The sequence below is a fragment of the Platalea leucorodia genome (genome assembly GCF_965183815.1).
Source record: "Platalea leucorodia genome assembly, chromosome: 5".
NCBI classification, from domain to species: Eukaryota; Metazoa; Chordata; class Aves; order Pelecaniformes; family Threskiornithidae; genus Platalea; species Platalea leucorodia.
In genome coordinates this window covers 79,968,732-79,996,256 of record NC_138827.1, presented here as the reverse complement: position 1 = coordinate 79,996,256, position 27,525 = coordinate 79,968,732, and the positions used below count along the sequence as shown (strand labels likewise).

The window sequence follows — 27,525 nt, the reverse complement described above, 5'->3', positions numbered from 1 at the left end:
ATATTTTCTTTTTTTTTTTCTTTAAACAGTGTGTATTTTTGTAGGTCAAAATTCATATGTTGATCAAAAGGAAATGTACTTCATCGCTGTTACTTTTACAGGAACTTTTTCTCCTTTTCATGACCAGTGCATTTTGGATTTCTTTCTTTCTTATTTGCAGAATACATCCAGCGGAGAAAAATCTTGGGAAGTATTGCTGGGTCATGTGATTAGTGAGCTGTCTAAGGGGAAGATATATGAAGAAGGAGAGACTGAAGAATTAACGGTGGTATTGGCAAATCTCTTGAGAATTTATCCAGCATGTCCCCTTTCTGTCTCTTATTTAAGTTTTTCAGTCTCATTGTTATAATGATTTTTCTCTGATCTTGCTAAAGACTACAGTACAACTCTATTTGCTAGATCAAAGCACATCCCTTTGGGCCAGTTTGCCTGTGCAAATCTTTCTTTTACTAATATCATATATGGCCAGTGCTGTGCTGAGAAAGTTATTGACAAATACTTCTTGTAATTGTGGTTTTTAATCATATGTATGAAAGAACTTTCAGAAACTTGGAAAACTGAATATTTAAGTAGAAAAAACATTTGTCAAGGGGGAGAGAAAGCCTGTAGAGTTCTTTCAGATTATTAGTGAAATGCTGGCCTTTGGAATGTATGTTTGATGCAGTGGTTTATATAGTATGCTTAAAAAACATTTGGAGTTTCTTACATAGGAGACCGCTTATCTGGGGCAGAATCGAGTAATTGCTTCTTTCCCCCATAGGTAAACCCTGATTCTGTAGAGTGCTATCTGCAGCAGTTCTGCCTGCCTTTCCTCAGGATCACAAGCCTTCTTCAACACCATCTTTTTGGAGGGGATTTACCTAGTTGCCAGGTACAGACTGAGACACTCAAATGTTTCCATTTAAAAGCTAGAGATCAAAATTTAGACTTTTAAGGTGTCTTTTTATGGTATGTATTTTCTCTCCTAAGATTTCTTTTTTTTAAAATCATATTTTATAGCATTGCTCTGCAGCATTGTTTGTCTTCTATTAATTTCTTTTCAAGGCAGTTTCCCTGAAAAATGGTACTGTATTCTTAAAATTCAGCAAATACGTGCTTATTTTACCAGGTCGTAGATGCCTGTCTCATAAAAAACATACTTTTAAAACTTGTCCGGCATTTGCAGAGATGGCATAATTTCCACACAGACTGGAATTCAGTCCTGATTTTGCTTGATGCCTGTTAATACTTGGACTTTATTCTGAGAGACATTGCATCAGCAGACAATTATGTTTAAGTTCCATGACTGATTTAAGTAGAGTTTGCTGCAGGTCAGCTCCCTTGTTTCCTTGCCTCAAAATCATCTCATCTCTAAAACAGCTACAAGCCAGTCTGGGGTGCTAAACAGGAAGAAAATTGTTGGGGAGTTTGGGTTTTTCTTTTTTTGTTTGTGTTTTTTGGATTTGTGGTTTTGTGGGGGTTTCGGTTGGGCTTTTTGTTTTTTCTGACCATTTTTCTCGTATTTTGAGAATCCATTTTGAGGTAATCTGGAAAAAATGGAAGCTTTTCTGTGTCTCTGAACATGACTATTAGCATCATCGTACTAGAACGTCTTTACTTTTTCATTGTAATAGATACATTTTTAATAAACCATTTAAAAATTCAGAGTGTAGGTATTAATCTAAACCTCTCTGGTTTCATACCTAAAAGGAAGATGAAGAATTCACAGTTCTTGCAAGCTGCCTGGGTCTATTGCCATCTTTTCAGTCGGCTCATCAGTTCACCAGTGCCTCTTGTCTCGATTGGCCAGTGCCAGCGTTTGACATGATATCACAGTGGTGCTCAGAATTGGCTTCGTTTGCAGACAGACATCCAGATCAAGTGAAGGTATGTAGCAAAATTACTTCTTCCAAAATAGCACTGACGTGGAAGCAGGTATTTATTGCTTGATTCACTATGCACGTACACTACGGTTTTGGATAAGGATCTGAGAACCTGACTTGTAAATGAGAGAGAAATTGTCATCAGAAATATTAGTTAGTGGATGTGGGTTGGATTGCTTAAAACAGGAATAAGAAAACCTATCTGTTTTTTATATGATTGCTGGAGACAGAAAATAGAAACACTATCCTTAGATGATACTAGGTGCACCCATATCTTCTGCACCTGAAGCCTATCAAGGGCAGGTAACTGAAACTTTGTCTTTTAAGAAAATACCAGAAGTTTTTCTTGCCTGTTAGACATTATTGATATTTTTGAACATCTTCAGCTGCAATACTGAAAAAGATCAAAAGGATAAAAGCTGTTTAATAGTTGACTGATAAAAGATGGTACATCTTCTCTGAAGGTTAAAGAAACAATACCAAGACTTGAATCAGTGCAATTGGAATATCAATTGTGAAATGGAAATGTTTCAACATTATTGCATTGTTTTTATGAAGAAGTTGCAACTCAACCATTCAAGTTCCCCTCTCCTAAGTTTATGGTGTCAAAAAGGCAAGCCAGATGCATTCTTCACTCTGCAATGTGATCTGCACCTGCCTTTGCATGTTTGCAGGCATGAATTGGGCTATTGTGAGTGAAAATTTGAATACTCAGATTAATCTCAAAATACAGTTGCTGCCAATCTGATAGGCATGTGAGAGAGACTGCAGTGAAACTGATGGCGTCCTTTCGAAGATTAAAAAGGAACCAGGTACAAATGCAATTTCCACACACCCACACCTTTTTTTTTTTTTTTTTTTTTTTTTGCAAGTTAGGTTTTGAGGTCATGCACCTCTTCAAAAAATTGTACACCTTGCAAGAAAGATGCCATTTGACCCCATGCCCATCAATTATAAACCCAGTAAAAATTAGTAGGTTGAAGGAAAACACATTACTGTCTTAAAAAAAAAAAAACAAAAAAAACAAAAAACAACCAACCAACTACAACAACAAACATAAAATTGAGCACTGTTTTTAAGAGCGAAAGAGAAGAGCTAAGTTTGAAACCAGTATTTAGGTAGTGTCTGACTCTTACCAAAAATTTGTGAGTACTGCTAAGTTCCTACTGCCTTCAAAATTTGCGTGTGCAACACAGTTTTGGAAATCAGGCAGATGTCTTCAAATACCATTTACAGAGCCTAACTTCAGTTCTGTTTTTGAAAGTTTTGGACTAAATTTTAGCTAGGAGACAGCTTTCGTAGTCAGTGCCACCGTTTGGCAGCAACGTGTTGATGTTGCCAAAATAACTTAGGGTAGTGAGTGTGAGTCTTCCCTTTAGATCAGTCTTAATCCTCTTGTTTTAGCTATGAAGATTTTTGTGCTTGAAAAGTGTTGCATTTAGAAAATGTCCTTGGGAAAAGGCTAGCACTCGTTTTGCACCCATTACAAAAGATGAAATGTGATGACAGTTGGAGAGGGTGTTCAGCCAGAGGCAGGTGACTATTGCAAGGTGACGTTTGACTTCTAAATCTGTGCAATGCAGAAGAGGTGAGAGATTTTTAAACTGCATGCTTCCTGTCTTTGGTATTCTTTTCTCTTAGAAAATATAAATGCATAAATGAATGCGCAGAACTGATATATTGTTCTTATCTTATTTGCAGGCTTTGCTTATCCAGGAGCCTAAGTGGGACTTGCCACGCCTCCTTCAGTTGCCTGAGAATTATAATACCATTTTTCAGTATTATCACAGAAAGACTTGTACTGTTTGTACCAAGGTTCCTAAAGATCCTGCTGTTTGTCTAGTGTGCGGTACTTTTGTATGCTTGAAAGGACTATGCTGCAAACAACAGAGTTACTGTGAATGTGTACTGGTAAGAGAGAGTTAATTCAAATTCTGTAATTGATTCTCACACTCCTGGATAGTTTTTACCTCCATTGCTCAGTTTTGATGGTTTTCTTTCCAAAACGTGTTAATATAATCATAGAATCATAGAATAGTTTGGGTTGGAAGGGACCTTTAAAGGTCATCTAGTCCGACCCCCACTAATAATGTTTAGTGCTTATTTCTGATAGATGGACCTAGACTGGATTCTAGAGAGCAATTTTATTCACCTTTTTAAGCCCATAGCCTATTTCATCTGTTTGGAAAACTCTTACAAAGCCATTGTGTGTTATGTTGACACATCGTTTTGATTCATAACCAATTGAAATTTGTCTACATTCTGATTGTATGTTATTTTAATTTTCCTCTGTTTTGTTTCCTTGCTTTCTGTGTACATAAGAATATCAATGTGTGGGGGTTTCTTTTTCCCTTTTCTAGAGTACTTTCTGATATACCTGACCATCTACTAGTGATCTACAGACTATAGCTAGATAAGCATCATTTTAAGGCCTTCAACTTTAATTCAGCAGCAAAGTTTTCTAGTCAGCATATCTATAAGTTCTTTCAGGAACCTGAGTTGGACAGCATCTAGTATTGTTTCCCTGTCTACGATAAAGGTTTGCTTTGACAGCTGTTCTGTTTCTTACCATAGAGCAGTTACTAGAAAGCTGGAACTACACGGGCTTTACAAAACTATGAGGGGAGTTTGTTGGGGAGATATTTACACACAGGGCATAAATTCAAACCCAAAGAAATTTCAGAGGGATCTTGGACCTTTTTGAAATAGTTTGAACTCACCTTTCTCTCTCATTCTGCTGAAGTTATTAAAAAAAAAAATTTTTTTTTAATCTATATAATTAATTACATTTTATTATAGTTGATGGGATTATAGCCTCTAATTGTAATAAAACTATGTAGGAAGAGCATGTTTTTTAATTGCTAAAATTGATTAATACACATCATGCCATTCATAGAGATGAATGGCATATTGAAGCAAGCAAGAATTATTAAAAAGATTTTTTTTGTTTTTTTTGTTTTTTTTTTTTAAACTAGATTTGTAGAGCCATAGACTAGATCTGTGAGCATGGATAGAGAAGGCAAATGTTTAGCAATAGAGACTATTGTAAAATAGGTAATATTAAGTTTTTCTGAATACTTTCTCTTATTCTTGCCATCTATGAAAAATATTTGGCCATGCCATACAGTTTTCTATACAACAACAAATTCAAAATATTGTCGACAATATTTTTGCTCATTTTTGTTAGGTAATTCTGTTTTTAGATTATAATGAATATCCTCCCTTTTTGACTAGGGAACCATTTTTGTATGCAAGTGTTATTATGGCAGCATAAGACATGGAATTCTAGTTTGCCTGGAGAATTTTGGGGCAGGCCATCCTTTGCCAAGCTGTTTCTTAGTAAATAATGTGTGTATGTTTTATTTCAAGCAAAACTAATTACTATTTTTTAAAATCCTTTTTGTTATAAAGTTGACAGACACTAACAGAATCTTTGCACTCTTCCCTTTCTACCCCCATAATATTACAGCATTCTCAAAACTGTGGAGCTGGGACAGGAATATTTCTTTTGATCAATGCATCTGTAATCATCATCATACGAGGTCATCGTTTCTGCCTTTGGGGTTCTGTTTATCTAGATGCACATGGTGAAGAAGACAGAGACCTTAGGTAATGTTTTCATTACAAGTGTGGTTCATTGTTGCTCCTCTGCGTAGATCAACTTTATGTTATGCAGTACATGCAATAACAGATAATAATAGATCTGTACTTTCCTTGAGTGGAAAATCCCCATTTACTGCAAGTTGGACTGACTTTTTTTTCTTTTCTTTTTTTTGTTTTTGGCCCAAAGGTGGTGTAAACAACAGCAGGCTCCCAACAGACAGATTCCTATGTTGCCATTCCCAATGGTCGATTCAGAGTGTTGCATTGGGAAACACTTCTCTTCCCAAAGTTGTCATTTGGCTTTTAATCAAACGATGCATTTGGATTCCAGTGCAGGGAAGGAATGTAGCTTCCAAGCTACATATGCCCGAGAGAACAAGAGATGTTTTCTGGATTCTGCTGTCCAAGAGGGAGGAAGGGAAGTCCCAGCAGTTACCTTATTAAAAGCAAAGCCAAAAACCCCTCACCAGTAAAAATGCACGCTTCCCCTGGGAAAAAAGTTGTATAAGTATCGTGTGTTGATTATATAATGAAGCAGTTTTGCATTTATTTGGCATATTAACTGTTTGTTTTTCTCCCCCCACAGGCGTGGTAAACCTCTCTACATATGCAAGGAAAGATACAAAGTGCTTGAGCAGCAGTGGGTGTCTCACACTTTTGATCATATCAATAAAAGATGGGGGCCACATTACAATGGCTTGTAAATCATCATCATCATCATCATCTACACACCGTATCATTGCTGTTACCATGAATGAATGCATCTTGACTGACAATAGCTTTAATTGTATGGGAGTTTAGCTCTTTGGCTCGGGGCGGAGTGGGGTATGGGCATAAAAGGGAAATGGAACTTTGTCAACATGTGAAATTTTTGCAAAATTAGCTGCTGTTGCTACTAAATAATGATACAATAATTTGCAATTAAATCCTCAACATGGTGTGAGCAATCTGATTGCACTCAGTAGTCCATTTTTCTTTTGTTTTTTAAAGCCCATTATTGTTAAGAAGCACAAATTTTACTTACAGTTGTTGAGAGGCTCCAGGGATAGCTGACAGGTTTTTATTTTTCTCTGCGTGGAGTTGAGTTTTTAGCAACTTTTGCTGAAACAGTGTATATGTCTACTACATCTACTAAATACGTTGGATAAAATTTCTTTGCCTTTTTTGTGTTGGTTTGAGGTTTTTGCTTGATATGCGTTTGTAATTAGACAGGATTTGTAAAACGATTGTGAGACTGCATGGTAACAATTGGTCTGAAAGTTGAATTTTAAAGAGTTTTTCACTTATCATGAGAGGTCTATTGAAATATTTCAGGCATTACTGAAAACTTATGCATTCTCAGGAATTTCATATTTTTTTTCTCCATCAATAAGTGAAATAGCTGTAAATTAGGTATCGTATTGTTCTTAATGTAATCCAGAACACACATTCTTTCTTTTTTTTTTCTTTCTTTTCCAGAAAGGAGATTTTTTTTTTTCTGTATCAATTGAATAAACTGTTAGTGATAACACATACAGAAATGGCTGTATATAATTTGTATGGCGCCCAACATAGCAGATCCCAGTTACCAGCATAACAGCCATAAGCCTGCCTGTCATTTCAAACCAGATGTATGCTTCAGAATGATTGGATTGGAAATGCGCAGGCTATTTTGCAAATGAAACATAATTTTATGTCTTTCCTGTCATTTCAGGAGGTTCCTCTATATTGTATTTGTTTAGAGTAATCACTGTTCTTTCTGCTTGGTTTCCTAGAAGGGGGAAAGAAAATCAACAGAGATAGCCTAGATGAACAACCAATGCATGTGCAGCCTCATTGGATGAATGCCAAAACAGTTTATGCTTAGAGGGCTGAAAAATTCATGAAACAGGCATGACTGGGCTAAACCCCACGGTGTAAGTAGGTAGGAAAGGTTATAGTTAAAATACTGATATGTAATATATTGCTACTAACGTTTTTCACAAGTGTTGGACATTTGTTGGCTATTTCGTACAGTACTACCAAGCAGTTCTGGTAGTTTTGACTTTCATAGCTTGCGTGTAAAATAAAATTTATATGTGTAAAATAAGAACGTCTTATGATAAAACCACATACACAATGAAAACAGTTCCCCAGTGGAAGTCATTATCTAGTGAAAAGTGTATAGGGGAAATAAAATGACTGTATAGCAATCAAGGAGAGTGGACAGAAGGAAAAGTAAGTAAATACAATGAGTTTTTCTGGATACCTGCAATTCAAAAAACCCCACAATAAAGGATGCTGGTTTTTATACATACATATAAATATATATATATTTCAAAAATATTACAGTACTTCCTGTAAGATTAGAATTACTCTGTTTCACCAACTAAATGGCTATGTCTTTTCCAAAATATTACTTTTTTGATACTGTATTATAAGTTCTGCCTGTAATATTTTTGCATTGCTCATTACGAATATCAGGCCATTTTGTAAGTGTGGTTAAAGAGCGAAAAGATTCTTTACATCTCCAGCATAACATTATTACAGGGCTCATGAACTTGAGTAATCTGTAGTTTGAAGCTCCAATGCTATATTTACAAGAGATAATGTATCCAGAATTTGATTACTGTGTTTTATTTAAAATGGAATGTTCTCTGGTTGTGCATATGGATGTGAAGTAAAACTATTAGCCTTAACTTTAACATTTGGGTATTTCATAGTGTTTATTTTAGTACTGGTGAATTAGTCACCAGTCAGTTTAAAAACAACAAAAAAAAATCACTTGGTTGAAAAATTGTACTTGAATATCCTTGCATGCTGCTAAACAAGAATTTTGATTTCCCCCATAACTTTTTTAATCCTACTTTATTAAGCTAACCTTGAAAAATAACAGCTCCAAACTAGAGTGGTGTGTGCGTGTATTACTCAAATGTTCTGGTGTGATATCCTGTATGAATGATCATTTAAGTACAGTACATTACTGTAGAATCTAAATCAATCTTTATAACACATCAGAAGAGTATAAAACTAGGAATACAGTAATTGACATTGTAAGATATGTTAATAAAAGTCTACTGTCAACCTGTGTGTTCGTGAAATTTTTTCTCTCTACCCCAGTCATCCAAAATGTAATTATTACTGAATTCCACCCGCTAGCCAGGCAGTTATTTAAATGTCAGAAGCTTATGCATGCAAAGTACTTTGCATAGAGAGTAAATCTGGTATGGTTTTTTTTCTTTTTGTTACTTACACAGTCATGTATTTTGTATTAGTAATTTGGATTATTTTATTTTACTCATAACTGTACCACTTAAAGTTGTGCTTAATTTTATGCCAGCTATGACAGCGTTGCTGCTGAAAACTGCTAAAATTAAAATGCTGAGTTGAGAAACTGTACTTCTGGGAAAACCGTGCTTGATCTTCTCTTCTGTAAAATCTGTTTCTGGAATAACTATTACTTCAATTTGATGAATGTATATATGTATTAAATTTTTCCTTTTCTTTTGACCTTTGAGAAATTTGGTGCGACAGTCTTGTTTTAACTTTGACCTTTGGATAATAGCGTGGTTTTTTTAGTGGTGGCCTGAAATTTTCAATGCATATTTTCATCACCTCTGCAACAGGAGTCTTGCATAACTCTCAGCATTTCACAACCAAATGACATTTTTCCTTGAAAAAGAGGGTCTTTTGCTGGAGCATCCAATAAAAGTTATTCTTTTCTTCAGAATCCCGTAAGATCAGTTTGTGCTGTGTGTATAGCTGCCAGAGGAGACAGTTTTGTGCTGATCTTGATATGATTTAGATGTAATTTTCATCTAACCCAGATTCTGCAGTCCCGCTTTTCACTTTCTTTTCTCAGAGGTGTGGGTAGCGATGAACGGAGCCTGTCTGAGCATTAGCCTAGATAAGAATGAAATGCTGTTTGCAAAGTAAGAAAACCACAGGAATGAGCTGACCCAGCGTATGGAGGTTCACAGCTCTCAATTAGCAACTGCGGGGTACAAGGGAGCGCGTGTAATCTGAGGAGGCTGGCTCTACGGGACAATTTGTGTTGCGCGGATTGCTGGCTGCAGTCGGTGAGATCCATACCGCGGGTCTGAAGGCCACGCTACATTAATGCCTCCTTGTGGTAGGGCACAGTGCCCCGAGCCCCAGCCCTCCTGTCTTCTCAGGTGGACAGTTGCTTGCCTGCAAGTGCTCTTGCACTGAGAAGAGCCCCAGCTGCTGCGGGTACGGCCTCGTGGCTTAACTTGCCTCTTCTGCTGCTATCTATCGTGTCCTGCCACTGGGGCTGTAACCTTGCTAGCTGGTCCTAGCTGTTAATGCCTGGAAATGGATGTCCTCAAGTAGGAAATGCATAGTGTCAGTGAAGTCAAACACTTCAGGAATTCTTAGCTGTATAAGTGGCCAGAGTGTTCTAATAAATTTTAAAAAACTCTTTTAATTGATAGGTTTTAATTTTTTTTTATTCACTGTATCATTTGTACTTTCTTACCACTAATACTATTCAGGAGATTTAATGCCACATGCTTCAAATGTTGTGTTTCTTTGAAATACTACTGAGAAAGCAATATTGAATCTAACAAGACAAAATGATAGTTTTAAAAAGCTAATCTTACTACCCTAAAATACGATTTTTGCAATGTATGGTTTTGCGTGGTACAGGAAAATGTGGGGGGAAAAAAAAACACCACTCTTTTGAAAAGCATTTTCTATTTAGCTCTGAGTCCCAGTTAAAATGTCTCAAAATGAGCTTTCATGAAAGTACCATTATTTGAAAAGCCATTTCCTGTAATTCTGTCACTTGATGTAGAGCAGGCTGGTCTCTTAATTCGTGAAAATGGGAGCTGGTTCCATGGAAACCCCTCACATCATTGACTGATTTACTACCCAATAAACAACGTATTATTCCTTTTGTCTTTATCCCTTTTATGCACCACATGGATGATAAACCTTTCCATTTCCGCTGAGTATGGAAACAAATGTTTTAAGGACTGGAGCTAAAATACTTCCCCCACCACCACCCCACCCCACCCTCCCCCTTCCGTTACTTGCTGTTATGGAGCAGGAATTTTCTGGGAGAAAACTTTTCCTGTAAAATCAAACTCCCTCAGTCAATTCCTTATGCTGCCCATAATATCTGTGTCATTTTAGCTACTGGAATTGCTTACATCTCCTGTTGCCTAATACATTTCCCATCGTAGGACTGCATTCATCTCATGACTACTAAACTTTTTAATAATTTTGACTGAAAATTATTATGCTGGGCTCATTCCTCATGGTTGGATTTTTAATTTTTTAATGTTTCAACAAAAAAAGCAAGATGCCTTTCAGAGATTAAAACTGGAAAAAAACCCAAATGTATTCTTTCCTTCATTTTAACAATTATTTTTCTAAGTGTTGGGCGTATCCACTGTCTCTATGCTTTGGCCTTAAATGTGGTGGCCAAATGTGTATGGGTCCCATATTAAAGTAGAACGGAACTGCGTACTGAAGCACTTAGCAAATCAGAACAACATGTTCTTGGGGATTACAAGTAAGTACTGCCAAATACCTAAAGCAGATAATGAGGCTTTGTCTCTTTTCAGGTGTCAAGGAATAGCCTTTGCACCTGGCTCTTGAAGCCACTAATACAGTTTGCTGTGAGAAGTGTTTTCCTTCTGTTTCTTTGAAAAGCTGGGGCTCTCTCCATGTAATGCAGCCACTTTTTTCATGCCTTTGTTGTCTGCATATTGTATATATGCATATGTATATATATATGTATATATATATATATGCAACTACCCTATTTGTGTAGTATTGCACAACAAAAGAACCCTAAAACAGCTGGAGAGCCCCCTGCAACTGCGTAACAATACTTTGCAAATAAGATTGCATCCTCTCAGAGCACTTTATGCAGGGATAGCCAGGGGGTACAGCTTGAAAACTCGTTTTTAGAGGCTGTGGCTGCTTTCTTGCTCTATAGTGCTAGCCATTTTAGATTTGTTGTACAGCAGCTTTGAAAACTTAAAGCTCGCTTCACGTTTTTTCAAGGTATCTCCACAGGCCCTAAAAGATACTGCCTGTATTCTAGGACTACTTCCCATTGCTCTCAAGGGAGTTTAGTACAGAGCTGCTGTTTTAATCTCAGAGGGCTCTGTAACAAGGTGCTTAGTGAGAACCACTGGTGTCAAGTTATGCATCCTATAAACCATAGACTTGCAGGTTTTGTTAAACTAAGATTTTTGAGGCAGCTGAAGGGACTGTTAAGCATTGTTTAATTTAGGTTCTCCAGCTGTCAGCTTTAGCTTGTTGGGTTTTGTCTCACACTTAGCTTGTAAGCTCCTTTAAGACAGGGAACACCTCCTGTTTGGTTCAGTAAGTGAATCAAGTAGGTGCTGCTCTATAATGGGAGATCAACTGGTGTTACAGCAACCCAGGTACTAGGATCTGCCATCATCAAAGAAATAAAAATGTGCACACGGGACTTAAGTGAGATACAGCCCTTTCATGCTTCGCTTTCATGCTTCCTGCATGTTTTCATGCTTTACTGCCTCCAACCTCAAATGTCACTCCTTCCCACGTGGATATTTTGGCAGTAATCAAAATCACCAGAAAATTAAAATTGGTTTGTATCCCATAGTCAGCCGTGACTCTGGACATAATGATACCTCTTCAATATCTCTACGTCATCTTTTTTTTTTCCTGCCAGAAGCTGCTATCTCAAGAAACAAATACATTCTGAGAGTCAAAGATGCTTATTGCCTTTCATGAGTCTAGTGCTGTATTTGTACAACTGATATTTTCCAGCAGGTGACTGATGTCATTCAAATAACCTTCAGATAGCTGGCTATTCAGAAATCGCTCATACTTCCACTTTATCCGTACTTGGATTGGTTTTTTTTAGTCACATAACTGATAATAACAAGACTTCATATGGAAAATTTTCCTTATACAAGGAAAAGAGTATTTCAAATAAAATGAATTAGATGGGCCCTATTTTAGCAACACTTATTTCACAGACTGGGATTCCTTGTGTTTAAATTGTGGGCAGAATTAGGGAATATTATTCAGATTATTACATGTAATTTTACAATTCTTATCTAAAGAAACAGGTAAGAAATCCAAAACAATCTCAATAAAAGGTACTACAGTAACACTGCTCTTCTGTGTGAGTGTATTTCCAAGGATGCTGCAATACATTTTTTCACTGAATGCTGCACAGCTGTGTTGCATCTAGTCCCCAGAAATACATGTCAAAAGATGTGTTACGTTGGTGAATACCAACAAGGTGGTTCCCCTAGCAACAATAAATAGAAGAAAGCTCAGCCCATTCAAGTGATTTACCTTGGTAAATGTGTGGCAGCAAAGATGGATTTTGAACACTAAGGGAATTCATTAGCTGTAAGAAGAAAAGCAGCAAATAAAGAACCGTAGATTTCTCTTACCCAGCATTGCTATTTATCAGAATTGTATACACTGTAATTATTGGGAATTTGCACGGGATATTCTTAACATGAAGTATCATCTCATTTTACTTTTTCCTTCTGCAAGTTTTAATTTTCTGTACTATGGGGAAAAAAAATATGCTATATGGGGGAAGAGGGAAGGAGAAAGACTTTGAGAAAGGATAAGTTCACCTTCCAAACTTTATTAATAACGTCCTGCATACTTACTCAGGCCTAGCATTTGAGTGATACAGGCCACGCAGTGGTTCAGATGTTCATCCACTAAGGGTAAATTCAGAGATTTAAACAAATAATTATGCCAAGTCTGCCCACCAATAATTCTTGCTGGGTAGCCATGAGAGGTTGTGATGGCACTCCCAGTCAAATTACTGCTGCCTCTGTGAAGGAAGCTGTACAAAGCAAGATGAAGGATTACTCTTGGGAGCATCACGCTCCAGCTCTGCAGAATAAAGGGGAAGTTTGGGGTATTTGGGTAACCTGACGCATGGTGTGGAAGAGCTACGCATTAGGTACCGCTAACTGTGGTACACATCGTTCGCTAGAATCTGCGTGGATCCTTCTCTTGGCAATTGGTATCTAGAATATACAGCATGTAGGCTCTTCTATGTTTATTGTTTGTTGTTGGCTTTTAAGTCCTCTGAGTCACCTTTCCTCTGGAGTTTCGAGCTGGGAATGAATCCAATATAATTCTAACTCACTATAGTTCAGCGATGCTATTTACATTTCAGTGCTATCTCTACATCAGGCATTCCATCTCCCCCCTTCTGTTTCCAGGTGTCTGCCTGAGGTCTGCAGTTTGTGCTGATGATTTGTAAGGGCTGGACTATAGTTATATGTACCTTGCACTTTAGTCTTGGCTAGAACTGTTACATCGTTGAACTGCTGCTCCTGCTCTTTCCCGATGCAAGTGTAATTACTCTTTAATGCTGTGCTGCTACCTACATAGTTTTGCTGTAATTCTATAGTCCTTATCTGACTATTCTGCAGCTGCTGGCTTCTAGTTTAAATCATCTTTGAATATATACTTAAAGTTCCAATATTCTTCTCACTACTTCCATTGATTTCAGAGGCAGTGGAATCCACTCTTACATTAACATTGCTGGTATTTCATTTCCTTCATTGCTGAAGAATTTTTAATGAAGGTTCTCTCTCCTTTTCAGTCCCCTTTGCTGTTTTCTGCTTCGAGTCCATGCTGTAAAACTCCTCAGTTGCTTTGCCCTTGCTGTCCTCTGTATTCAGGTAATGCAGTAGTGCTGTATTCAGGATTTTTCTTCTACCAGTGCAAATGAGAACAAAACTAGATGTCTCAGCTAGAGCAACCATCTTTGTATGCAAGTATGCACAGATGCATTAAAGCTAGGAGCTGTTGTTTCAGACGTCTGTCTAAAGGAAAGCCTAACTGCAGTAAGACCTTGGTTACTAGACCCCTTGGACGCAGCTTACTGTATCTGTACCTGCACATTTCCTTCTTTTCCTCTCGGGTGATGAATGGGATGGGGGGCACTCAGGATGAAATTATAATTTAGAGATGAGACCTCTGAACTGAAGCATTTTGCTTGCTCCAGAACAGAGCAGACAGAGAGAGCCTGGCCTTTGGCTCAGCAGGCTGAGAAGTGGCAGCTTTGTTTCCTTCAGGGGCCCTGACCTACCCTCCTACAGCCTGAGCCCTGATTTGGGACTGGAGATGGGCTCTGGGACTCTCCCAAGGAGCTATTAGAAATGACTGTACATCATGGTCTCTGCACACCTTATCCTTCCCTTTACCTTATTATTTTGCTCTCAGAAATACAGCAACCCTACCCTTAGGCAGAGACACAGATGAGGAAAGTAGCAGGTAGGACGGGGGATGTTTCCATGTGAAGAAAATACGACATGGTTTGGAAGACGAGGCAAGCACGGATGGAGGGAAGTCTTAATGTGAGTTCTCCCTGTTAGTGAAGCAGAGGCTGAGGAACTCCTGAGGTAAGAAAGGGACATGTGAAGAACTGGTTGAACCACAGAGTTTTTTGTTTGTTTTCTCCAAGACGGTGGCAACCCTTGAACAAGGTGCATTTGCATTTATTTAAAAGCTAAGAAAGGAAAACCAGAGCAGCACCCACATGACCTGGGAGGACAAGACAATATGACACAATATGCATTAACTCAGATACTTACAGTTCAGAGTGCTGTATCCATACTTGCACAGCCGGAATTTAAAACTGCCTCAAGATTTTCACAGAAGTAGTATGCGTTTCAGCAGTGTCCTTAAAGTCTTCAGCAACTGTTTTTTCCCTTCCGGCAAACCTGTCTAGTATTATTACATTAACTTCTGATTCACCAGTGTTTATGATGTGTGTAGGTTAATGCAACCATGCATTCTGTTTGTAATCACAAGTCCATCTCCAGGCAAAAAAAATGCACACAGAGATGAACAGGTATTTAAAAAGCATGAAGTCCTCCTGACTTTTAAAGGGATTTACTGTAGTGAATAATGTTTGTGTATATCCATTTAAATAAGGAGATTTTAAGATTATAAATCAGGGTAAGACAGTGCATCTCAACTTTTTAATTACAGAAAGAGTAGGTTCCATTACAATGATATGCTTTATGATTAAAACATTTCCATTTATAATTTGTTGGTTACACGTTTCACTACAAGTCAGTACTGTATGTCAATTTAAACATTAACAGATTCACGAAAAAAACCCACCCAACCCTACTTAATGTTCAGCAACTGAACGCTTCCATAGAATACACTTTGGAAAAGCTCATCAATTAAATACTGTAGACTATTTACTGCCTAAGAAATACTCCATTCCCAACCAATTCTTGAGGCTATAGCATTTTATAACATTTCATTTAATAATAGCTTTTCATCTTTTGCCATCTAGCCATGGCCATACCAATGACAAATTATTTAATTTTCAAATACAGTCTAAAGAAAGGCTAGGAGTGGCTTGGTCTCCCACTAAGCTTGCCTAAGTGGAGCCATTGTATAATGGGTCAATCATCACTGCACATGTAATCAGAAATATTACAACAATTAAGAGCTGTTCTTTTCTACCTGAGATTTGCAAGCAACAACAAAAAATAATGGCTGCACTTAAATATGGCTTGTTTCAGCCATGTTCATGTAAATTGTAGTTTAGGATTGACAACTCTTCCTATTACTGCAAACAGTAACATTAACAGTCTGACTGCTAAGAAAGGCAAACCTTTGAAGTGCAGGTGCCAGTAAAAACATGACTAAAAATAAATCTATTCCTATAACCTGTGTAACATTACAAAAATTGAAGGGTTATGTGATCTGAAATTTATTCCTGCTGAAAGGGGCAAGTTAGAATTAAGATAAGGGGGTTTTGGAGTTGTTTCTTTTTTTTTTTTGTAATTTTAAATCCTTAGCTGCCCTTTCAAATTCCATATTACGGTATTTCTGTGATTCATGGATGACTCTATTGGCAAGTTGTGAATTCTAGTTGTACTTACAAAGCCACTGCAACGAAAATTGCTGCACCGCAGCAGACCATTGTCTTGTTTGGAAATCCACTGTGGGATATGAAGTCTGTAAGCATACCACTCATGTAGCTCCAGTACAGTGTGGTTACCCATCGTGACTGTACCCTGACTGGAAACAGGTACGTTGAACAAGCTGGCAGTGTTTGGAAAAGCGATTCTAGCTGGCCTGCAAGGACCTAGTGAAAAGGGAGTGAAAAACCATCAGCATCAGAACAAAGCAAGCAGGTCAGGGAAATATAAACTCAAGAGATTGAAATAAAGATTAAGATATAAATGAACTTTTGTAACAGAGCTCACAAAGGTCTAGATTGTGTGAGCTGAAATTATTTAGTGATAATTGAGCAAATTTCTATAGTTCAAAAACCAACATACGAATCTGGGAGAAATCTGGGAATACCCAGAGCTTCTAGATTCTGATTATCAAGGAATTTTTGAGAATACTGAGGGAAAATGGGAAGAATAGTGGACGTAGATGTTATTTTTGCTTGAATCTAAGTGCTGCACAACTTGATAAAGAACAATGACATTTTAGAACCTTATGCACAACTGATAGGGATGTTTTAAAGTATGTTATAACTTCTGAACTGAGGGCATGTAGGATTACACATTTGGATCCCCCTTGGGCAAGCCTGTTGATTGTCCAACAGGGTCAGCTTGATCAGATGTGTGTCTCTATTACTATTCACTGTCTATATCACAATTTGTTGTTATAGTGTTTATATAGTCCTGTATACTACAGGATTTTACAATTGCAGACAACCAGAGAAAATAATGTGTTGTGATAAAGACTTTGTACACTCCAGCGTACAAAGATTTAACAAAACAACAATACTATGAAATGGAGCACTGCTTAGCAAAACTTCTGGAGACTTCGTATCACCTCAGTTTCTTTCTAATGTTGTCATTATGTGTTAATTCAGAGAAAATGCTTAGGATTTACATTTCCTACTGACCATCTGAATCAAGGTTTGGCTTCAGTTACTTTCAGTTTTGATAAAGGATTATCTTGACATAATTTACTAGAATGTGGATGCTAGGAAAATGTGTGTCTATAGGATTACAAAGCACACAGTTCACTAATCAAGAGAAAGGTAAAAAAAAAATTACTGTACTTTTGTCAGAATGATCACAACTCACTGTTAGAAACCACTGCCTTGTTAAAACAAAACTGGTATAGCAATGGATAAAGGTGGTGCTGGAAGAGTTTTGTGGAGAAATACCATTGCTCTTCAGTCTTTAAAGTTTGCATCTTAAATAATTATGAAAAGATATATGGATAGAAAGCCTTCCTTATCTTTTTTTATTATTATTATTATGCAGATTACTTACTTGTTAGTTAAATATAGATGAGAAATGATCTAGTGCTTTCATATTTGAAGTGGTACTGGATGCTGTGGAGTGAGTCAGACCTCACTGAAGCTGATTAATACAGCAGTTGCTCTTTATTTGTAACAGATTAAATTAGAATGACAGGAATTGTCACCCAAAACACAGCCCTCAAGCAAGGCCGATCAGAGCCCAGCGGCGTGTTTCTGACTACCAAAATAGAGATCTGTTTATCTTATGGATCAGCATGTCTCATTATATGAGACAGATGATAGAATTAAAAACTCTGTGGAAGAAGCAGGGGGAGGTCATGATGAGCTGGCAAAATGCTTAGAGATCGCTACAGAAAGCTAAGTGAGAAGGAGCCCCGAGTGATGTGCTTGCTTGAAAAAAGCATTGGCATATTGGGCAAAGGAACAGCCTCCCATTTGTTTCTCTGAGATTTTTTGTAAACAAAGAAAAATGTATATCAGAGAAATACCCACCTGAATGACTTCTCATCAGGCAATCACAAACAACCTGGAAAATGGTTATGCCTGAGCTCAAATAAAGACTAACAGGTACAAAAGGAGAAGCCCAAAGGGGACACACGCACACACACTCCTCCACGTTCACTCCCAAAGGGGGAGTGCTTTATAAAATAATTTCCTTCACCAGGACCCATTTCTCAGAGTACAGATGGAGCTGCACTCATGATTCATTGTTCTGGACAATGAACTGAATACACAAAGTGAGGCATTTAATAAGTCTCAGCGAAAGCTACTTAATACTAACCACGCATATATACGCGTTAATTTTATTTCTTGCTCCTACCTATTCCTTTAAAAGCTCACTAAACATTACTCTTCCTTTACGGCGTTTAAGCGACCTTTTCTGAGAGACCCCGGCCCTTCCCCTGCCGGCGCTTCGCGGGGAGCGAAGCCTCTCGCAGGGCTCCCGCCCGCGCCCGCCCTGAGGTAACGGCGCGCGGCGCTGCCTGAGGGGGCTCAGCGCCGCCCCCGCCTCCAGCCAAGCGCGCGGCCGCTCCCGCCGCCTCAGCGCACGGCCCAGGCGGGAGAGCGGGCCGCGTCCCCGCCGCCCCGGCTGTGCCTCGTCTGGCCCTGCCCCGGCCGGGTGAGGCTCCTCTCCCGCCAGGTCTCCGGCCCTGCGCCGCTGCCCCGCCGCCGTGTGGGGTGAGGGTCGCGCCTCAAGGGAGAGGGGCTTCGAAATGGCGGTCGCCATTTGCCTTGCAGTCCGCTGGCGCTCAGAGCGGGGCAGGGGCTGTCACCTCTCTGAGGGGAGTCGGCGCAGGCACGGCTCGTCGCCACCGCCGGCAACTTGTCTTTTCCCCGAGACCCAGAGAAGTCTGCTCTCGGCCCCGGGCGTTGCGGCGGGGAGGGGAAGAGAGGGGAGGGAAGGCGAGCTCTGCCCCGCTGACAGGCTGCGGCGGCCGCTGCGCTGAGGTGGGTGGGGGTCCCGGGCTGCCTGGGGCCTGCTTGTGCAGCGCCACGCAGGTGCTGTTGCTGAGGCTGTGTGGGTACCCTGCCTCTGCAGGTGACGACCAGCTGTACCTATTTTTCCAAAATCTATAGGTAAGCAATACTCAAACAGAAAAAAATCTCCATGGTTAAATGATTAAAAATGGCAGAAGATACTCCACGGCAAGAAGTAAGCAGGCGTGACACAGGATTCAGGCATGTTGGATCAAAGCCATCAATAACTGAAGAAAAGTCTCTGTAAGTTCCCTAAATACCAAAATAGACCTGACTCTAGTATATAGTACTTCTTTAAGCAACCTACTAGTAACTAGTGAACCATAATATACATTGCAAATACTATAGTATTTGATACATTCCTTTAAGCAAATATATGTGTCCTTTTCTGCATCCCTGGTACATACAGGTATGCAGTTATTAACAAAAGAAAGGAAAAGGTACCGTTATCCATAGACAATACTGTGCACAAATTGAGAAGGAGAGGCTAACTTAAAACGTAAAATGTCTTTCTAGTTATTTGTCTGAAGCAGTGCATTCAGTTCTGTGTAAATACAAAATGTTTTTTTAATTCTCATATTTAAAAGCTAAGTTTTTCCACTTCATTCTCCCCTTCAAAATCTGCACTCTGGAATTCCAGTTTCGTTGCACTGAAAACCAAGGATCAGTGTTTTGTTTTGAGGTATTTTGAAATTATTAAATGGGAAACTAAGTTCTTGTACAGAAATTTGTTAGTATGAAGATGTGTAATAATACTGGTTCAGTGTCAGCAAATCAGACGTAGTTACTGAGGTTTTTCTGGCAGAAGCAGTGAATTGGTTATATCTTAACCTACTATGGAGTCTTGTGGGATGTGTTCTGAAAATACACTTAATCCTTTTTTCAGACCCTTTTTGTATCCCCAAATTGAAGTTCAGCTCAGTTCTTAATGTGCAATTTCAAACTGTAATGCATTTATTTTTCTAACATTATATCCTTTCATCCTCTAGTGTTTATCCAAGTTGGTGTAAATTATTGATATTGTAGCACATAAAGTAAAAATAGAAGAGTTCACCCAAGTTTTATTCCAAAAATAAAAATGTGACTTGAACCAAGCAGGGCTGTATTTCTCCTGGGCTAAGACTTTCATTTGGTAGTCTGGCTAGAAGGTAAGGTGGATATAGATTTCTAAAAGCCATTTCAGACCCTTTTAAAGTGGAAGGTCAGTTTAAATGCAGATGGATTGGTTTAGAAACACGGATGAACTTGTTCACTCTCCCGTGCTGGTACTTGCTGCTCCATGGTGTTCCATGCTTAAGAACCTGTAGGAGCATTATCTGCAGCAATACATTTGTGCATGTTGGAGAATGAGGGCCACTGTGTGTTTCTTTCCTCAGAATTATGTGCTGCCCTGTTGATATATGTGCAGAGTAAGTGATTTATCCAGTACCATCCAAAATCCTTGATTAGAAGAAATATTGTACCTATATTATTGACTTTCTAACTACAGGGAAGAGAGATATAGTGAGCAGCACAGTGGCTGTTTGGTTGCTTTAAGAGCTGCCAGGATGAGTTTTGCAGTGTTTTTGCCAAAATAAAAAGTTCATTGGACAAAGACAATGATTCTTGCTGTGCTAATGCCTGGAAAGGCTCGCTAACAAGGGGCTCCTGAGTGCAGGCTTGTCTGAGGAAGAGAAACATTTTGTGTCACAAAAACAGAAGTTACTTTCTTTACCAGCCTTCTACCACTGAGGAAGTGGAGGAGAAGGGAATAACGAACAAAGTGCTGGTACACTATGCAGTGCTGTGAGGGTAATCAAGCAACATTCATGTTCAGGAAAGGGTTTTGAAGTACTGAAAATTATGGTATTGGTTTGCTTTTGTTCTGCTTAAAAAATTGGTTGGTGATTTTTTTCCCCCCCCCCTAGTCCTAGTTTTAAGCTGTCATCTGAACACACTTAGTGTGATACATTGTGTGTCTGTAGCTTCTCTTTCATTACAAACTTCCCTTCGCTAGCAGTGAATTCTAGTGGTCTAATCCAAGGAAATACAAGAGAGCAGAAAGTGAGATGAGAGGAGAGCCTATGGATCAGCAATAGAAAAGGAGAAGGGGAGAAAAAGCTTTGTACAAACCCTAAGCATAACTGGCCAGGTGAACACTAAACTTTTTACCGATCTATTCTACAGCTGAACTTCAGTAATGTAGAGCCAGAGAACAGAAAGGCGTCTTTGGCTTGATTGTTTCAGGGATGTTGGGAATGCTCTGCACCTGCAGGAACAATCAGCACTTCATTCAGTAGGAATTTTTTTTTTTTTTTTGTTAGTGTTCAATTCCTTTTCATGAGATTGAACTGAGCTGTACTGCAGCAGAATAACCAAGCTGCAGTGTATCCGACAATCATCCAGGACATAAGTTCAGAGTGGGCATTTTTAGTAAAGACTTATGTATTACAGACTTAAATATGGAGCCACGTTCCTCATAGTGCTAACAGGAGGAATCAAGTATGTGGACTTGTTTGCTGTGATGGATTATCACTGTGCTCTTTGATAAAGCCATGTAACTTCTGAAATGGGGAGGGGAGGTAGGAAGAAGGTGAGGGAGCTCCAGCGGGAGAATCTGAAGGATAGAAGAGTACACAATTAAGGTGGTGGTCACCCAAGGAGTTAGAGTGTACAGCTGAGGAAAGCACCTGTTCTGCTGTTTGTGGAAAGTGGGAGGACTGCCCTGCAGGTAGAAATGGAGAAGGTTCAACCATCTAATGCATTGAGTCGGTCTTCTGCTAGTTCCTTCCTAGCTTGTCCTGCCTTTTGTGCATCTTTCACATCTTTGCACAGCTCTTGTTTTGGGAGTTGGACAAGTGACATAAATAGTGGGGAGAGGGTGGTTTGTCTGGAGTGATGAGATGTGACTGCTTTGTGTGGTACTTCAGCAAAAGGAAACCCCACAGTTAACCTGATGCAGCATTAACAAAGCAAGGCCTTGGGATTGGCACGCCACACCAGAAATCTGAAAAATGACTTGAGAAACTGCCTGTCGTGGTTTAACCCCAGCCAGCAACTAAGCCCCACACAGCCGCTCGCTCGCTCCCCCCCGGTGGGATGGGGGAGAGAATCGGAAGAGTAAAAGTGAGAAAACTCATGGGTTGAGATAAAGACAGTTTAATGGGTAAAGCAAAAGCCGTGTGTGCCAGCAAAGCAAAGCAAGGAATTCATTCACTACTTCCCATCGGCAGGCAGGTGTTCAGGCATCCTCAGGAGAGCAGGGCTCCATCACGCGTAACGGTTACGTGGGAAGACAAACACCATCACTCCGGACGTGCCCCCCTTCCTTCTTCTTCCCCCAGCTTATGTACTGAGCATGATGTCATATGGTATGGAATAGCCCTTTGGCCAGTCTGGGTCAGCTGTCCTGGCTGTGCCCCCTCCCAGCTTCTTATGCACCTGGCAGAGCACAAGAAGCTGAAAAGTCCTTGACTAGTGTAAACTCTGCTCAGCAAGAACCAAAACATCAGTGCGTTATCAACATTATTCTCATCCTAAATCCAAAACACAGCACTCTACCAGCTACTAAGAAGAAAACTAACTCTATCCCAGCTGGAACCAGGACACTGCCATTGTTTAATGATGCAAAATTTTTGCAAGGAATTTTCCCCTCTCTGGGGAAGAGATGTTCTCTGAATAATGCATTGTGTAAGGCCATGCATCCTTTCCTTGTGTCAAAGCCAGAAAGCTGGATGGCTGTGGCTAGAATGCCGCTACTCTGGGATAAATGTCTGACAGCGTAAGGCTGAGCTTTCCCATCTGAATGCTGCACAGCAGGCAAGAAGCTCTGCTGAACACAGCTGAGAATTGGCCCGTGGTAATGGCATATGGGGAAGAGGGAGGAAGTCTGAGATTTTTCATTCTTTGCTGCTGCTCTGTAAGGAGCAGGGCATGTTAGTAGCCTCTTGCTGGCTGGTCCTCTTTTTCTCTGCCCCTCATCCAGTTGTTCCTTCCTCAGGCACTGACTGTACCCCGCTGTGTGGAGAGGGAGTACTGACATTGTATGTGGAAAAAGGAGATGTTTGCAGAACTATACATTTGAAAAAACTGGATGGAGTTAATTTTACAGTGTTTCTTACGAAATACATGAAAATTCAGGAAAATTAATGCATCTCCTGACATAGCATGATATGAATTAGTAAAAGGAGTAGCTTTTAGTAGTAGAGCATGTATGAGATACAAATAGCTCATAATAAGAGCAGAGTTAAAGCTAGCACACGTCCTTTTGCATCTTTCACTGTTCCTCTGCCCTTGTAGCCACTACTTTCTTGGTCAGAATATCAAGAGAAAATGTAAGGCTGTGGAAAATGGATCTTTGTTTGCCTGCTTATCCTGGCAGCATTATGGTTGATGACAATTAAAGTACCTGGAGTCAATTTTCTTTTCCTTCTTCCTGTGCAGATGGTAGCATATTGACCATGGAGAGAGGTGCGTTTGGTACACTGGTGATTGTGTTCAGCCCACCTGAGATAATGGCATAATTACTGCTATCACTCTATTCAGGCAGCTGTTTGGCTGACGTTCTGGATGAACACTATATTTTTTGGCTTTGCATGGACCTTTCTCACCTTACACGCAGTTTCCATGATTCACAAGAAAATTCCATCTCCTTCAGTCTCCTGGTCACACCACTACTGCAGTAGAAACACCAGAGAATCATTTACCCCTCCAATTCACAGAGCAATGCTTGCACTAGCCCCCGGAGATTTCTGTGGTAAGCAACCTGAAACACTTGAAAGGGATGTAATTTCCAAGGGGTCAGTGTTCATGGCTGAAAGATTCAACAATATATTAAGCTGGGCATTTTCGTGAAAAGAAGATCTGTTTGTATTTAATCGGCGTTGAATTATTATTCCCACATTGTGTGCAATGACTGAAAATTATGTATTCAACAGCAAGGTCGACTCTGTAAAGCAGATAGCACCTCTGTTAATAAATATATACATCCTGCCTTGTATTTAGCTGGGGTTTATTCATAGAAGACAGGAACTAACTGTCCATCTTCCTTTGTGTCTAAATGTGAGAGCCAGCTGCTTGACTTTGGATGCCTGAGATTCAAACCTGGAGGGAGTTCAGAGCAATGTATAAGAAAGGAAGGTGAATTCCAAGTGGGGGGAGGTACTTAAGTGGAGTAAGCAACTTAAGGCTCTCAGTCCCAGTTTCACAGAGGCACCATGCAGACAAAGAGAGTTTCAGATATGTCCTTTTCCTGAGTAATGCTCCCCTCCTGGCCGCGCATGCTGGTCCTACTTTCTCATTGTTGTGAATATCAGTTTCAATGTCAAACTTCCCTGTGGATATTCACATTTGAATACTTAACATGAGTCCTGTGGCTCCCACCCCTAGAATTAGGAACCTAACATTTAGGTGGAGCAATGTGAAGTGTCCGAATAGATAATGTCGTTTTCTGAATGCTGTCCTAATCATTAGTGTCTGCTGCATGGCATTGCAAGTAATAATAAGAATTCTGCGGAACAGAATACAGATGAACTAGAAAATTCTCTCTTGAGAGGAGAAATTGATGTAGATTTTTCCTTTCATCCTGGCAAGGTTTCTTATGTTGGCTGGTACTTTCTAATTGCTATCAGCAGTATCAAAAGACACAAAGTTATGTAAAAGAAGTTCCAGCCTTTGCCCAGAAATCCGTAGATTTCATTCCTGCTGTGCTGTGCCATATTCAAAGTTAATTGGATGACCCAATTTTAAACCTGAAATACTGTATGAACTTAGAGACTGTATCAGTGCAATTATAAGTTGCTCAAAGAGCACATCTATGGTCTTAGGTACAAACAGCTGGAGGCCAAAACACAGTGTTGGAAGCACATTAGCAGTTAATGACTGAGAAGAGAGGTGACCGGTGGAATGGGAGTGTATACAACTACCATATGATAAAAGCCAGATACTTCCATTTTAGCCCAATTGTACTTTGTAACAGACTGGTATCAAGGCAGTTTAAGGGACTGTGTTCATCGTTCCCCTGCATTGCAATAAAGCATCATCCTGCTTCTTTCCATGTGCCATTTAGTGTTTCAAATAGATTAACTGAGCAAGAGTTCAGGAAACACTCTAAATTCCCGTTACAAACTAAATCAGACTGTAAGTTTTGAGTTTCTCTTTCATTCATCATGTGCTTTTGAGACCTCCTCATGTTCTTGTTAATAATTCAGCCTTTACCTGTTCTAGGTGTATTGCTCAGTGAGACAGTACCTTTGGCTGAGTCCAGCATATGGCCAACAGGAGCTATGTCAGGTAAGGAATGCAACCTTTAATTTTTCACCTTATTCTCTTTTGTTGTTAATCAGCTTTGGAATAGAACTATAATGCATGCAGTTGGGTTCCTGTATGTCAACAACTGTTAGCTTGGGTAGCCTGTTACTTTGAAACAGTTGGAGAAATGCCAAAGATCTCCAGTGTCTTGAAGGCTGTTAAGCCTTTGCTTTTTATGTTGTTTGTTGCAGCAGCTGAGAACACAGCAAGTCCTGAAGCAAACTGGATTAGGTAAGAAAGAATTTTTAAAAGTCATCTTCTATGGCACCTTGGAGAAAAAACAAATGTGTTGTTCTGACTCCCTTCCCACAAGATAGATAAGTCCTTGTCTCATTCTGCTAACACGTCATAATTATATTACAGATGGGCAGCTAGTAGCTGTGAAGTGTTGCTCTGCGGGCAGCTGTATTTCTTAACCTTTTTGGTTTTTTTTCTTTCTCAAGTAATGGAATTAAAGCTATCAAGCCAGGCAAAATAGCTGATTCCTGATTTCATCCTAACACCAAGAACATTGTGAAAGAAAGTTACTCACTGAGAACATATAATTAAAAATAATGGTTACTGACTGTTGTTGCTTCTCAATGTGGCCTTCATACATTTGTAGCAGCACAGCTGTATTTGACTCAGGTTGCACTAGAAATGTTAATTCCATTCACGAATATTCCCTAAGGGTAGAACTGCCCTTGTGATTGTGGGCTTGTTCAGCCACTTCTCTTTCTACTGCTCTTCAGAAATGACTTGCTAGAGAGAGACTTTAGAACTGAGTGGTGCATGGCATGATGAAATACAGATCTCTGTGACTGGTAAAATTCTTAGTTATATTTATTAGGGAACTCTTCAGCCTCATCTCTGAAAGAAAATACAGCATTTAGTTTCTACAGGCCTTACCTGTTAGCGTCCTTTGGAAGAGTGATTGTTATAAATCATACCTTAAAAGCTGCTAGTCTTGAGTTACGAGTTTGTAGTGTTGATGGTTTTGATGATGGGGAGTGCCTACAGTATTGGAAGAGGAATAAGCTTTTACAACCTTGATACTGTAAGAAAGAATGGATTGTGAAGAGTACAGCCTGTGCTGCTTTCATTATAACTCCTGTCTGAAGAATTGACTCATGGTATACTTTTTCCTGCTTCGGTTCTTTGCCAAAAAAATAAAATGGTAGCGCTCTTTCACATCAGGATTCATGGCCCTGTCAATATCAACCTATTGTGAAATGAAACCCAGGGAATTCATTATCAAAAATTTTAAAAAGAAAAATCAGTTCACTGAGAATATTAATGCTGTGGGTCACATAGTTTCCAACTAAGGATTTATATATCTAAGTGTTAGGTCTTTAAAAAAAAAATGTTCTTGCATGGGTTAAATTACATTCTTATGTATGTGTATAGTAACAAGAGTAGCTCTTTTTAAGTCATTGTGATAATGGAGCTAGTGACAAGACAGTTGGCACAGTCGCGCTAAGGTGATCTTCACTCTTGCAAGACAAAATATAGTTAGATTAGCACATTTTTGCAGAGATACACAGTTATCCATGTATATAAAAGATTTGACTCCTGTTAGCCAGCAGATGCCTGTGTCCTTGACAAAGCTGTCTTTGCAAGATAGATATATCTATAGAATGCAAAGTGATCTGTACTACATGCCACAGTTTCCTCACCGTAATGCTTTGTGACTAGCAAATATATAAACATCTTGGGGACTAGGTGGAGGATCTTGGAGTATTGCGATGATACCTGCTCTGGTAAGGCTGCCCTAAGGCCCAAGTGTATCAGATTGCTGTAGTACCAAGTAAACCCTCTACTCTGTCCTTGACACAGTTCCAGCTCTACCATGGAGGCTGTACTGAACTTGTAGGTATGCAATTGCGCCTTATCTTTGCAGCCTTCTGAGCCTTTCCTCTTTCTTGCATTCAGACCCAGGTGTGCAAGTCTCAAATAGAACTTGCTAACTGCAGTCCTGCATCTCCTTGTTCCACGTGTGCCGTTTTCTAATTACGGCTTTCGGGAGACAGAATTCTTTTGCAGAACAATTCTTTAGGAGGGCTCTGTCACTAATAAGCAGCGTACTCTAAC

General features: G+C 39.4%; 2 protein-coding genes across 2 annotated transcripts in view; both read left to right on the top strand.

The window, feature by feature from the left end:
* The window catches only part of UBR3 (ubiquitin protein ligase E3 component n-recognin 3), a 119,370-nt gene extending 110,370 nt beyond the window's left edge, over positions 1-9,000 (top strand). The window contains exons 35-40 of the mRNA XM_082313627.1: positions 161-268; positions 761-871; positions 1,690-1,866; positions 3,564-3,773; positions 5,332-5,471; positions 6,052-9,000. Coding sequence (XP_082169753.1) covers positions 161-268; positions 761-871; positions 1,690-1,866; positions 3,564-3,773; positions 5,332-5,471; positions 6,052-6,169 — 864 coding nt within the window. The 3' untranslated portion in view covers positions 6,170-9,000. The remainder of the gene's footprint in view (positions 1-160; positions 269-760; positions 872-1,689; positions 1,867-3,563; positions 3,774-5,331; positions 5,472-6,051) is intronic.
* A 12,230-nt stretch (positions 9,001-21,230) lies between these two features.
* MYO3B (myosin IIIB) overlaps positions 21,231-27,525 on the top strand; it is a gene marked incomplete at both ends in the record, with an annotated part of 209,195 nt that continues 202,900 nt past the window's right edge. Inside the window, 4 exon segments of the mRNA XM_082311465.1 lie at positions 21,231-21,242; positions 21,244-21,298; positions 25,372-25,437; positions 25,647-25,686. Coding sequence (XP_082167591.1) covers positions 21,231-21,242; positions 21,244-21,298; positions 25,372-25,437; positions 25,647-25,686 — 173 coding nt within the window.